The following is a 13,125-nucleotide window of genomic DNA, read 5'->3' on the forward strand; positions in this document are numbered from 1 at the left end:
GTGGAATTGTACCTAGAACTAGCTTTTCATTACAGCTGAGCAGAGAGCTGGTGAGCTACAGAGTGCAGCAGTGGTTACCTGCATATTTTCTGGGTTTCACAAGTGGGCTCCACAGCCTGCACTGCGTTGGTACCATGACGACACTGCCTGTGGTACCTGGAATAGCTCGTTTAAATATAGCCTGTATGTGGTCTCAGTGAGCCCTGGTCTGTACAAACATACAGCAAGGTATAATTATGGATTATCCAAATCCAAAGCTAAACACTATTTTAGGAGTGCCTTTATTTCACTTCCACAGTCCCTTTTACAGTCATATCTGGGGCCTCCTGACTTCAATCTGCTTGTTTTCAAAACACACCTGCGAGGCAGGGAGGCAGCCCTGTCTGTGTCCTGTAGAGGGAGATCTGAGAAGCCCTCGAAAGCAGCAAGAATCACTTGGACTTTACTGCTCCCACCTTTGTGAGGGCAGCCGTCTGCCACAGCAGAGCTGAGGGGCTCTGTGGCTCTTCATCCCTCAGCACAACCCTGGGTATCTGCAGCTCAGCCACTGGTGAGGGCAGCCGAAGCTACTCTGACTTGCACACAAAGCGTACAGGGAACAGGAGCTCTTCTGCCCCGCAAGGCGGGATAGGAGGTGACAGCCTCCAACCAGCTGTGCTGGTGGCCACTGTGGGGGAAGCACAGTCCTGAAATGCCAGATACAGGGTGGTTCACTCTAGGAGTTTGGAGTGGAGCAGAATGTTAATGTACATCATCTTCAATCACTAAGCATCCTCTCACCCTCAAGAAAATTAAGCCTTCCCTCTGAAATCCTTGTCAATGTTGTAATTATGAAAGTACAGATATTTTAAATGCAGTTGAGTAAATGTGAAAGTAGTGGTGGTTTTGTGCTTTAAAAGCTCTGCATGTATTTATATAATTGGGTTATAATCACAGAGGAGGAACTAAAAGCCTCACCCTGCAGTGATGGAAATGTCAGATGTGTCCTCACCCCCACCTCTGCCAGAAGTTGCCATGGGTGAACTGTGCAGGCCATGGAGTACCCCTGAACTAGGTATGAGAAGTCTGCTTTTAAAATGTTGGGAGTTTGGCTTTTTTTAAATCAGATTACTTTGCAAATCCAATTTGAAATTTGCTGCATACATTATATTGCCAGCCCTTGCTTTGGAATAACTCGCACGTAGTGAGATGTTTAAATTCTAGAAGATTCACCTCTGGGATATGCTGAAGTGATCTTCTTTTCAGAAGCTGCTGTACAGCTTCTTCTCCTGTAAGGAATAAGTAAGCAAGTAGGGGTGGAGGCACCAGACCTGTGGGCAGTGTGTGAGTACATGGGAGGTCAGCAGGGGCAGAGCTGACCCAACGGATCCTCTTCGGTAACTGGGAAGCAGCTGAAAGCACAGAGGCAAGATTACATACTGGGACTATTTCCTCACAGGGGAGCTTGGGCTATCTTTGTTACATTATTGCTTCCTTCCCACCTCTTGTATTCCTGTACTATAGAAGGATTAACCTCATGAAGTTTCTTATGGCCTGGAGAAACTTCAGACTTCCAAAGCATGGGCCAAAGAGTAGCCATGCTCCATCGTCATGCATGTAGTTATGTTCAGGTTAGGGTTCATCTGCCATGAATGTACCTTTTTTAAAACTTTTTTACTTTATTGTAATTTAGCAACAATCCTTTCAATGTGTTTAATGACAAGTATATGCTGAGATCTACAGATATTTCTTCCAGTATAGTCTTTACATCACAACTTGAAGCATGTGAAGGAATGTGCAAGGTCTTTGGAGTGGTACTTCATTTTATCCTATTCAGAAGTGGAAAAACAGGCAGGGACAACAAAGAACAAATTTAATTTTCCTTCTTAAACCCTGCCAGTTCAGATAATCTTTTGCTGAGTTTCCTGATGTGGCTATTCGCATTCTTTCATGAATTTGACTGGCTTTAGCAGCCTCCAAATAAAACATGGTTATAAGGAGATTTACCTTGGCCCTGTTCTTGCTTGGCGACATGAGACACAGAGCAGCCAACTGGTTCAGCTCATGCTACACGTCCTCTTCCAGCAACTGCTTCCTGTACAAGCTCACTGCTCTCCAAATTAATGGGATTGTTGCTTTAGCTCAAGATGTAGGAGATTTAATTCTGGTGTTTGTGTCAGCGATCAATGAAGTCAGGAAACTGCCTTTACAGAGCATTCAAAAGCCCTTTTATTCTGAAAGAATCAAATCCAGGCTTCTGTTAAATGCAGTAAAGGCTGCCATCATTAAAACATTGAGGCTGCAAGTTTGGCCACAAAAATGTTACCGTAATGCAGTTGGTATTCAGTCCTTTCTGTCAGCGTTCCCAAGTCTGGCTTTTATTTATTTATTCATTTTCACGAGTCTCATGTTTTTCAGGCATTCCATAAAGCCTCGGTGTTTACAGGCATCTTACTCATCTGAGAATCTCAGCTTCCAGTTTTTAAAGATCTGCTATTAGCCCTCGTGGACAGGGAGGAAACAGGAACGTGTCATAAGGCTGATCCTCACAGGCAAAACCAGAAGGTTCATAAAACCCCACATTTAAAAAATCAAATCATGTTTTTTTAAGAGGATCTCATGAACTTGGGCTCCCATTTATGTGTCTCAAGTGCCTGGCGTAGAACTCCACTAATGATCGCCTGGGTCAGGCCATGATTTGAGTGCAGAGGTGCTGTTGGATGCAGAGAGCCAGAGAGCTCTGCAGCACTCAGATGGATTGGGGGGAGGAATCCTCTTTCCATTTATTATATTCCTGTTTTAACTTCATGGCCTGAGCATTGCCCTGTGCACCCTGTTTACTGTGTGTTTCATAAAGGCCAGAGGACTCATCCCGTTGCTCTGAAACTGCTTATCCCAACTTTGGCTGGATTTACTGTTCAGGAAGAACAAACGGTTGCTTAGGAAAGTGCTGTATTTAACTAGAGAGCCGGGCTGGACTTTTTTCAGACAAACAAATAAAAGCCAGCAACTCTCAGCTTGGCATGGACTTTGCCGTTTTGTTTGTTGCATCACCCCATTGTCTTCTTTATCCCTTCTTTTTAAAATTTCTTTGTTATAGCATTTCACAACCCACAGCCTGCATGCTGTAATTCCTGAAGGAATGCAGAGCATAATGAATACTGCATGATCACAAAATAGTTCACCTCGTTTAAAGCTGTAGCAAAAAACGATGCATCATGGCTGTTTCCCAATCTTCCCTGCTTCACTGGTTTCTTTTATTTGGAGAAATTCTTTTCGCTTCTCCTCACAGGGGCTACCCAGTGAGAGGAAGTGTAACCTTTCTCCACCCAGCAACAAAAATGCAATGGTTTTGGAGCACTTCCCACTTCCATGATGTCCCTGTACAACACAGCACAGCAGTTAAACCGGCCAGTGCCTTCTTCCCTGGGCTTCAGGCAGGGGAGCTGGTATATGGAGACGTTGGATGGCCCACACAGGGCAAGCACATGGAGAAACAAGCCCTGTGTCGTGGGAGAAACAGTTTTGCCAGACTGCTGGGGCCAGAGTACCAGCAGAACTTTTTAATTACGGCTTTTCAGCAGCACATCCACATATCGGGATATTAATTAACGGCTCTTTTTTTTTTTTTAAAGGTCGGGTTGCTAATTTTAAAGTTTCTTATTTTTAATTTGGGGGCTTTTCAGAAGCACATCCACAGACCGGGATATTAAGTAACGGTTTATTTTAAAAAGTCAGGCTGCGGTTTATTTTAAGCGCCTCATCTCCGCGGCCGTTGCCTGCGGGGTCCCGGGAGCACCAGAGCACCGGGAGCGGACACCTCCCGCCGGCGCCTCGCTGGGGCTGCTCGGGGGGCTCGGGCGGGGCCGCGGCAAAGCCCGGCCCTGCTGGGCTCGACTCCCCGGGCGGGCCCAGCCCCGGCCGCAGCCCCCGCCCGTCGCAGCGCTGACGCGGCGGCGCCGGCGCAGCTCCGGCCCGGCGAGCGGCGGGGGCGGAGCGCGGCCCTGGGGCGGCCGAGCCGGGCCGAGCCGGGCGGCGCCGCGGGCAGAGGTGAGCGAGGGGCGGTGGGCAGCGGCGGACCCAGCCCCGGCCCCGGCCCGCCCGGAGCTCGGCCCCGCGCGGCGGAGCGGCGGGGCCCGGGCGCTGCCGGCGGGGGCCGCGGGCGGGCGGGCGGGCGGGCGGAGGCCGCGGGGCGCCGCGTGTGGCCGCGCTGCCTGCCGGCCCTGCCCGCGCCCCGGCCTCCCGCCCCGCCGTGCCCGCCCCGGGGTGCCCGGCTGCCTGGCGCTGCCGCGGGGGTTTGGCTGGGCCAGCGAGAGCAGGGATTCAGGGGAGAATCCAGGGACGCAGCACGGGTAGGCTCTCCCTGACTACAGCCTGGGAGAGTCAGGGCGCTGCTGGGGCTGGGAATCTGTAGAAGGGGATTTTCAGTTGTTACAAGAGCTTTGTTTCTCCATCATGGGGCTCTCGACCCCACTGCTCTACCCCCAGGTTGTCTTTTGCTCGCAGAGGCCCCCAGTCTCTCTGCAGTGTAAGCAGAGCACCGATCTGCTCCAGTGCTGTTTGCCCTCCCCTCCCGGAGCCCTCCCAGGCTGGGATGTGCTGGCCGGGCAGGGACGGGAGCTCAGCCGTGGCAGCTGACACAGGTGGGTGCTGAGCCAGGGGACAGGCACAGCGGAGCTGGGCTGCTCAGCTCAGCACTGGGTTTAACTAATGTGCTCTCCCTACAGCCATTTCTGAACTCCACTTGTTCTAGCCTAGGCTTCTAGCTCAGAAGTGGATTCCCTTTGGTAATACCCTCACCTCTTCTTTATCTGTGTGTGTTGCTAACACAAGAAGATAAGTCATCTTTCAAAGCTGCAGAAAAATGTGTTGAATACTTGTGAAAATACACTCTTTCTTAAGGAAAGCTTTTGGAAAGTATCAACAAGACCCTTGACCTCAGACATATGCAAGGACCTCAAATGAAATTTTGGCTTCTGTTCCTTTCACAGAACTTGGACAGCAAAGTTTGGTAGACTTTGTTTCAGCTACTTCCATGCTTCTGCCTTGCAGAGGTATTCAGGGAGGAAGGGACAAAGCTTGAGTTAATGAAAGCTTTTCCATTAAAGTCAGTCTAAAATCCAAAGATTAAAAATTATTTATGTCCTTATGCCTTGCTTGTACAAAAGGAACTTTGGGTTCTTTAATCTAAAATTTTCATCACTCTGATTTGTGACAGTATTTCTCTTAAATGTTCTGTTATCTAATACACATATTTCCACTAATGTGGTTTAGTCCAAAGGAGGATGTTTCCATAAGTAAATTATAGTCATCTTGCCAAAAATAAATCTAGTAGATGTGTAGACAGCTGGGTGAGACAGTGGTTTAGTTCCCAGAAGTGGTGGTTGAAAGAAGGAAAGAGACCATGGTAAGTGCAGGAGTTGAAGCCTTGCAGTGTGACCGTGAGGTCATCAGCTGCATGTCCTGCCATGTTCCTGTGAGTCAGTACCTTTGGACTTTGGCCATTTCTGTATGGTCTTGTGCTAGTGAGTTATGTTTTGTCAAAGTGCCTTTCCCTAGGGCTTGTTTCACCTCTAGAACAAACAGTTCACAGAACTGTGCTGCTCAGAAAAGGATGCGAAGAGGAGTTAGTTCCCAGTGCCCTGAGTCTGTGTCACTTCTGCATGTGCTAATTGAGTCATTTCAGACTTCCTGACATCACCAGCTTATGTCTGGCCACGTGGTGGTTTGAAGAGAGACACCCTTCCCCAGCTTCCTCTCTCCCTTTCCAATTTTGGATTCCGCTTGCGGGAGGGAAGGCATCTCCTTGCACAGCATATCCCAGCTCCTCAGTTTCAGGCTGGCTTTCTCTTCCCTACTTAATTCCTGTCCTTGAGAACTGCCCTGATCTCCACCAGTAAAGGCTGGACTTGATGTTGCAAGAACTGCTGCCTCCCATGGGAGCAGGTGATGCATGAGTTACTCCTGCCTGCACAAGGCCACGCTCTCAAGGCTGTTTGCTTTATTTAGGTTACTGATGCTCTTCAGAACAAGCCTCTTTTATAATTTACATATCTATATTAAAATCTGGACACCCTGGGGTTAAAAAATAAGAACCTAAGAGTTGGCAAGTGAGCTGTATTTGTTACCATTTCTGTGTGTCTCATGATCCTCCAGGCACCCGGATGCAGCCCTAGACAGCTTGTGGTGATCTAAGCATGAAGTAGCTCTGCTGCAGTGCCCTGGGTTTGTTCTGCACTGGCGTGGACAAAACGTTTCTGTGGTCTGACACTTCAGGTGTCATCTAGAAACCTTTATTAGGGTCCTGTCAGCAGCATTTGATGGGACTGCCTTTCCCATTTCTGTGCTTTTCAGTTAAGACCTGGGCTTTCTAAACCTGCCAAAACTAAACAGGAGTGCTGGGGACTAATGAGTGGTTAAATGTTAACGGGGTTAAAATGGGTGAAAGATGTGAATGTATAGTGTCTTTTCCAGTACTCCGTTTCACTGAAGGTGATTTAAGTTGCAGTGTGCAGGTTGAAAATGGAGTGAGCTGCTAATTGCTCTAACGAAAATACAGCATTATCTGCACTGAATTTGTTACTCAAAGGATCAACACCCTCATGTTCCTCCATTCCTGTGCAAGTGTTCAGTGAATTTTAGGCATCCAGTTGATGCAGTCATGCTTTCTTGTAGCTTACCAGAGCTCTTGGGATAAGTATCTATTGTGAAAGTAGAATGGCTCCCAAATATGTCTTTAAAAAATTTGAGTACAAAGCAAATTTATAATCAGAATCTGCCATTAATACAGAGCTGTAACAGTTTGGGGTTGTGTTTGTCCAGTGGAAAAGAGTTTGTGCTTTTTAATATTCAGCCATTTGCAGATGTATGTCAGACAGCTGAAGGGGTGAGGACTAATGATGGTAAATTCCTCTCACGTGTGGTCTTTGGAAGGTGTACATCTTGGGTTTAGGGTTTGCTGGTGTAGTATTGGCAGCATCCCTGTGCAGTGGAGGTGTGGTTTACACCACCCAAATGACTCTCTTAATGGTGCAAGTTCCTCTGCTTCGGAGGTTTCTGGTCTGTATCAATGTATGGGGCCAATATGTCACTTTCTCTTCAGGTTCATAAACTTTGGGTGGTGCTTGCTTTATTTTTGGTCTTGCATTACTCACTTCAGTTCCTTTTCTGGCAGTGCATTTTTAAGCTCTCCTATTGCCTTGCTGATTTACGGTGCCAGGTAAACCTGTTGATACTCCTGTAGCACTGGTGGAAAGTAAGTTCTTTGAGCAGCATGGTTAGTTAAATATTTGTGTATGGATTATCTTTTGTCACTCTTAAGTAACACTGCTGTTAGAAAAGTGAACTGTTTCAGCTCCTAGGACTGGGATTAAGGACTCGAAGGCCTTTGCTTTAAAGGAATCCAGACTCAAAACTGATTATGTTTGAATAGGGAAAGGGAAGAGCAGGAATTAAATGGCTTAGTCAGACTTTTTTCCCACTTTAAGGAGAAACTTTTTTATACAGAGAATATTTACAATGTGGAGAAATTGGGGTGTGCATCACAGACAAACATGAAGTATTTTTTCATCTTATAAGTTATTATGTGAAGTTTTCTTTAATGATCTAAGGTGAAAATGAAGCAGAAGGACAGGTGGGTTGAGTAGCTTTCCTAGCATCTACCTTTGTTGCAGTTTCAGAAGCTGAGTTTCATAACACTTGATGAGCAAATGATTTGATTGCTGTTGCAATTGAGTGAAACTGTGGCACCACTCTTGTCTCGGTTCAGGTTTGCCTCAGGTCCTTTTTGTTGTCAGGACTTTTCTTTGCTAGAATCTAGTTCAGTGTTTTTCTCACTGTGATCAGTAGTTCAGTCTCCAGTGGGTGAAGCAGTGGCAGCTCTAGACCTTTCAGCTCCTGTGTACTCCAGGCTGTTCAGAAAGCCAGTGGTTGCTCAGCCTTCTCCCATGTCTGAGGCCGTGCCCGTGGAGGCCGTTGGACTTGGCTGTGAGAGTCCAGGGAGAAAAGTAATGACTCCATGTACTGCAGAGCCTCAGAAGCAGTGAAACCGTTGCCTTCATCTGCTGTGCTCTCCTTGGAGTACTGAACACTCCCTGTGTTGGCAGAAGCCCCTCATGAGTGTGGCTCCGTTGAGAACCTGCAATTTTGCTGCATTTGTTTGTTTTACCTGGATGAAGTGTGGCTGGAATAAGCTGTCCTAGCAAGACTGTGGTTCGGCTGATGTTTACTGGGGCACTCAAGGAATGTTTTGTAGATACTACACACAGTAGACAGACATGTAGAGTTTATAGTGGAAAAGCAGGCATAAACTGCATCTAGTGTAGAGAAATATGTAAATGCTCAAGAGCAAGTGTGAGAAAATTGGCACGGTGAGATGTTATGTCCTGATTTTTATGATAACTGGATTGTGTGGTGACTAGTAGTGGGTTACAAAAGAGCCATACCCTGTTGCAGTGCTTTTATACTGTTAAGCTGTACTGTCTTGCACATCTCTGTCAGTGGAGTTGGCCAGGTTTCTTTCTAGTTTGTAGGTCTAGTGGATTCTGGACAATTTTCTTTATGATGGGAATATGTTATCCAAGTGATAAGTTACATTTTCCATCTTCTCTGCATTTCCACTCCCCTCTCACTCCTCCACAAAAAAAATAAATTTAAAAAATTCCAACTGCTGTTTGTGTCTAAGATGAGTAGAGTGAAAAATGCAGAAGAGTTCTTAAGTCAGACTCTGAATACCTGTTTTTGCAGATGTTTAGCATTCATATTTACCTTTAAAATCCAGTTGTTAATGTTTTATTTTCATTTGTAGGCTCCTTTATTTTGAGCTAGGTCACGCCTATGTGTAATGATTAGGACAGACATGGCTAAGGCAAAATCTGTTGTAATAGTCTGTAAGTCAGAATAAGTCAGAGGGGCAGGACAAATTCCATTTCTGAATCTGAGAAAAATTCAAACTGTTGTAAAATACATGGTGAGGCTGGGGCAATTTGCATGAAGCATCCCATGTTGTGTGTGCAGCTGATGCCTTCCCCTTGTGTTTCCGGATTCGTCTAACTTGGAATTGATATTTTTAGTTATGTAGTGAAGATGAACAGATATTACTATGCAGGCTTTGCACTCTTGTGTAGTCTCAGATATATCATTATTGAACACTTTGAGATGCAGGTTTTTAGTGGGAAAAGGGATCTTTAAGATTATTAACTGGTGTGCTGCATTGGTATTGCTTTATTAATGCAAAGATAAACACTGATTATAGAAGTTGATGGTGTGAGAATATAGAATGGTATGGAAGGAGTTGTTGCTGGCAATATAGAGGAACTACTTCATGGAGTAAACGTTGTCATTTATCTAGTGAGAGAATCAAAATTTCTGTGGCAGTTTGTGCATTGTGGTTCCTTTAAAGGAAGATTTTGTGTGAGCACGTGAAGTGTTTTCAGAGGCTGCTCATGTTTATTGCACAAGAGCAAGGGTTGGCTTTGTACAGTGCTGATGGAGTCAGGTGCCTGCACACACTTGTTGATAACTTGGACTTCAGAGTTTTCTTTTTCAAAAGCCTTTTGAGGCATGGTAGTTAACTGTGCTTGCCCTACATCGTGGGCAGTTCGAGGTTTAACCTCAGGCTAGAGAGGAATATATAGTGGGAGCATGGGATGGGTGAGAATTACCTGTTTATTGCTTTACCTTTAGGGAAGGTAAGTGAGAAGAGCTTGTTTGCACACAGAACCTTTGCAGCTATTCCTTATTTTTCCTTTTGGTGCAAGTGAAAATGTCCAAGGGAATGTGGGATTGTGATTGGAGGAGGGGTGGAATTTTAAATAGGCATGTGGCCTGAGGAATGTGCCTTAGTGTTTTGTTATTATGTTACACTCCAGATAACTCTGAATTAATTTTCCTTATTCTTTCAGCTGTTTTTCAAGATCATAATGCAGCAGAAAAATGAAAAGCCATAGAAGACATTTGCTTTGGAAAAGAAGTCAGTTGCTGGCCCAATCTGGAAGATGGACCACTGTTTTTGGGAAGCTTGGGAAATACTGCTTCCAAAAGCAATTTTTCCTAACTTAGAAGAAAATACAGAGTGCTCAGCTATTTGTGAGTTTAAATCCCAACAAACTGTACAGAAGACTGCAGTGCATAAGGAAGACACTTGAGCTCCAAAGCAGGTGGGCTCCTCATGTGCTTCTAAATGCAGAATCCTGTCCAAAACCTACTTTTGAATCATACAGCTTTCCTTACAAAACTACTGAGAGCAAAAGGATCCTGTCCCTATTGCAGAACCGAAAGCCCATCTGGAGAAGCAGTAAGGAAACTCAACAATGAACCCTTTGAGAGTGAAGATCCCTTGAATGAAGAATTTGAAACTGTTGCTGTTCTTAATAGCATCTCTGGCAATATCCATTATGTCTCATGTGGTACGCTGGAAGGTTCTGCCTTACCTGTAAAGGAAGGTGGTTTTGTATATAGTGGGGAGGAGAGCAATGATGGTGAGGGCAACACAGTCCTGGTAGTTTTAAACAACTATAAAAGGAAATGCTGTTGCAAAGGGAGTGGAATGGAACTTGTGGCCTCTTGACAGCTCTGAAGAGGTCCAAATTTAACCATCATACTGTAAAAAAGAGATTTTTATTTATGATGCATAAGAAACTTTCTATGGTTAGGTTTCGGTATAGAATCATAAAGTCCCCGAAACTTCGAGCAAGAGGCAAAACTTGCAAACTGAGAAAAATCAAGCCAAGGTGGGTGAAGAAAGCTACAAGGGACCATCAAGAGACGCTTCAGTGGGATTTTGAAAGTGGATTGTGTAATTGGTTTTCCTACTGGAAATCTAAAAGTAGCCGTCTTTGGAACCGGTACAGCTTATCAGATATGAACAATAATACACCCAAATCTTTAGGTGAGGAGAATGAAATCTGTGCACCTGAGATCTGCTGTACACAGGACGTGTTACCATCTGCTGAGCCGTGTTCTGAGGGTCTGGGATCCGGAGGGCAGGATGGCAGTGTGGATGCTGTCCCACCAGAACTGCATGTTAGAGCTTCTCCAGAGGCAGAGGCCTTGCACCAGGTGGAGACCAATGGGGCTCTGTCAGAGAATCATTGTTTTGACATTTTTGTCCCCGTGACAGAAAAACAAATTGCTGTTTCAGATCGAGATGGTGCGGAATCCAAGGAGGTTATGGGTGTAGATGGAATGACACTGTCGCAATCCTCCGTGCAGGATTCTGTTGTTGATGATAATTTTGCAAATGGACCTTTATCCATGGAGCTGACACAAAATGAGGACAGCTCTAGCCAAATGGAAGTAGAGGGCTCCTTGGACATTTTTAGTTCAAAATTACTAGATCACCCTTACTGTAAAAGTCCTCTCGAGGAGCCTTCACCAGAAAGCACAGGACTGAAATCAGGAACTCGGAAGGGAGGCAAAAGGAACAGTCAGAAAGCTTCCCGGGTGGCTGATGAGCAGTTGGCAACGTGGCTTTGTGGTACACCTTTTACATATCTTAGGGCATCCAGGAGTTCCTGAAAACTGCTGGATGTATTGTGGAGTTTACATGTTGCATTAATTCCTTTATAAAAATGGTTTCTTATCGTGAATTGTAAAGGCTGCTTGGCATAACACTTGCTGAAGTGAGGCTGCAAAGAGGAGAGCTGCATGGAGGAAGGACAAACCAATGGTTATCTGACAAGCTATTCTGAGGAATAGTTGAGGGGTGCCTCTGCTTATTTTGTTTTAGAGAATACAATGTAATTTAATTGGAATCTTTGTGGAAAATTGTTGATGGAAATTTTAAATGTCTGATGTGGTTTCAGAAGATGATTCAATTTTTTAAATGTTTTAAATTATTACTCTTAATTAGGTTTTTGAAAATCCTAGGTATTCTAATACTTTCCACCCTTATCCTCTCTTCTCTTGATCTCTCTTAGACTGAAACTAAATCGCTTAAACTCAGGTTTTGATAGCCAAATACTGTTCATTGTCCCTTAGCTTTCTCTCTGATTGTTCATAAAGTAGGCTTAATGAATCTTATTAGACAATACTTTCTAAAAAGGCAAAACTAGACTTAGCAAAGGTTCAGCAAAAAGGCTTTGGGATTTTTTTACTCAATGCTGAGCATGCAGTATATGATAGTCTCTCCAAAGAGGAACATGATAAAAATAGTAATGGTGTCTCATTTATGTATAGCAGCATACTACACACATTGTAAGGAGCAGTAAGCTAACACGTTGTGCCATCTGATACCATTAATGTAAGTTCAGTGATGTTCTGACAACTGAAGTCTTCCTTTCGAAAAATTGCCTTTATAGAGCCCCATGCACCTGAAGCTGTTGTTAACTAGTGTTAAAGGGATTGTTTGAAGTTTGACATGCTCTGATTATTCTGCCCACCTTTTTGTCCTTCACTTTTGCAATTGTTTCTCTAAAGCAAAATACGAAAAAGGAGACAATGAACCTCAAAAAAGGATTTAGCCTTCCACATCCATATCTGCATGGGAGATGGTGTGGGAGGTGTTTGTGACTGGCTTTATGTGATCCAGCAAGGACCAGACACTGTGAGAAACTGAGAGAAACTGTGATACTCCAGTGAACAGACCACTTCTGCAATGGAGTTTTGAAGTTTGTCCATCAGAAAAATGGATGTAGTCTTTCTGTAACAGTCAAGAACCAAGGTTGTATGGGAGTGGCAAAGGTTAAGTTTTTGTAGTCTGGTAGGCAGTCATGTTCTTGTTCATGAGAGGCCTGAATAGTTTAAAAAAATAAAAAGGCAAACAGCAGATGCACTAAACTTTCTCACACTTGACAATTTTAAGAGAATTCTTACCTAACCTCTGTATGAAAGTAGGTGAGACCAATTTCTGTTTTCTTCAGAGCTGAGGTTTCCTCTCAGAGGATTGAAGCCAAGTCCATGCTACATACATATTCGTACTGTACATACACATATACTGTTAGTATAGCACTTCTGAGTTTTCCTAGCTGACAAACTGTAAAAAAAAAGAATTTTAGTTGTGGTATAACTATGTATAGGAGTTCTTGTGTGTTTAGGAGTGTTAATATTAACTGCACCCTAAAAGATAGTGCTAACCTGGCAACAGTTCCTGGGGTAGAAGCTTGAAGGAGATGTAAGTGTTAGGGTTGCTCTCAAGTTTCAAATTTC

At 44.6% G+C, this 13,125-nt stretch overlaps 1 protein-coding gene across 6 annotated transcripts in view; it reads left to right on the plus strand.

Moving 5' to 3' along the window:
- LOC135419513 (sentrin-specific protease 5-like) overlaps positions 1-13,125 on the plus strand; it is a 204,831-nt gene that overhangs the window by 120,805 nt on the left and 70,901 nt on the right. For 3 of the 6 annotated variants that reach the window (XM_064665968.1, XM_064665972.1, XM_064665973.1), the window contains exons 1-2: positions 3,946-4,029; positions 9,882-11,455. In XM_064665968.1, the coding sequence (XP_064522038.1) occupies positions 10,504-11,455 (952 nt within the window). In that variant the 5' untranslated portion in view covers positions 3,946-4,029; positions 9,882-10,503. Of the gene's footprint in view, positions 1-3,945; positions 4,030-4,470; positions 4,623-9,881; positions 11,456-13,125 lie in introns of those variants that run through there. The other 3 variants (XM_064665971.1, XM_064665970.1, XM_064665969.1) reach the window with 2 other exon arrangements.

This window comes from Pseudopipra pipra, chromosome 10 (assembly GCF_036250125.1).
Source record: "Pseudopipra pipra isolate bDixPip1 chromosome 10, bDixPip1.hap1, whole genome shotgun sequence".
Lineage (NCBI taxonomy): Eukaryota > Metazoa > Chordata > Aves > Passeriformes > Pipridae > Pseudopipra > Pseudopipra pipra.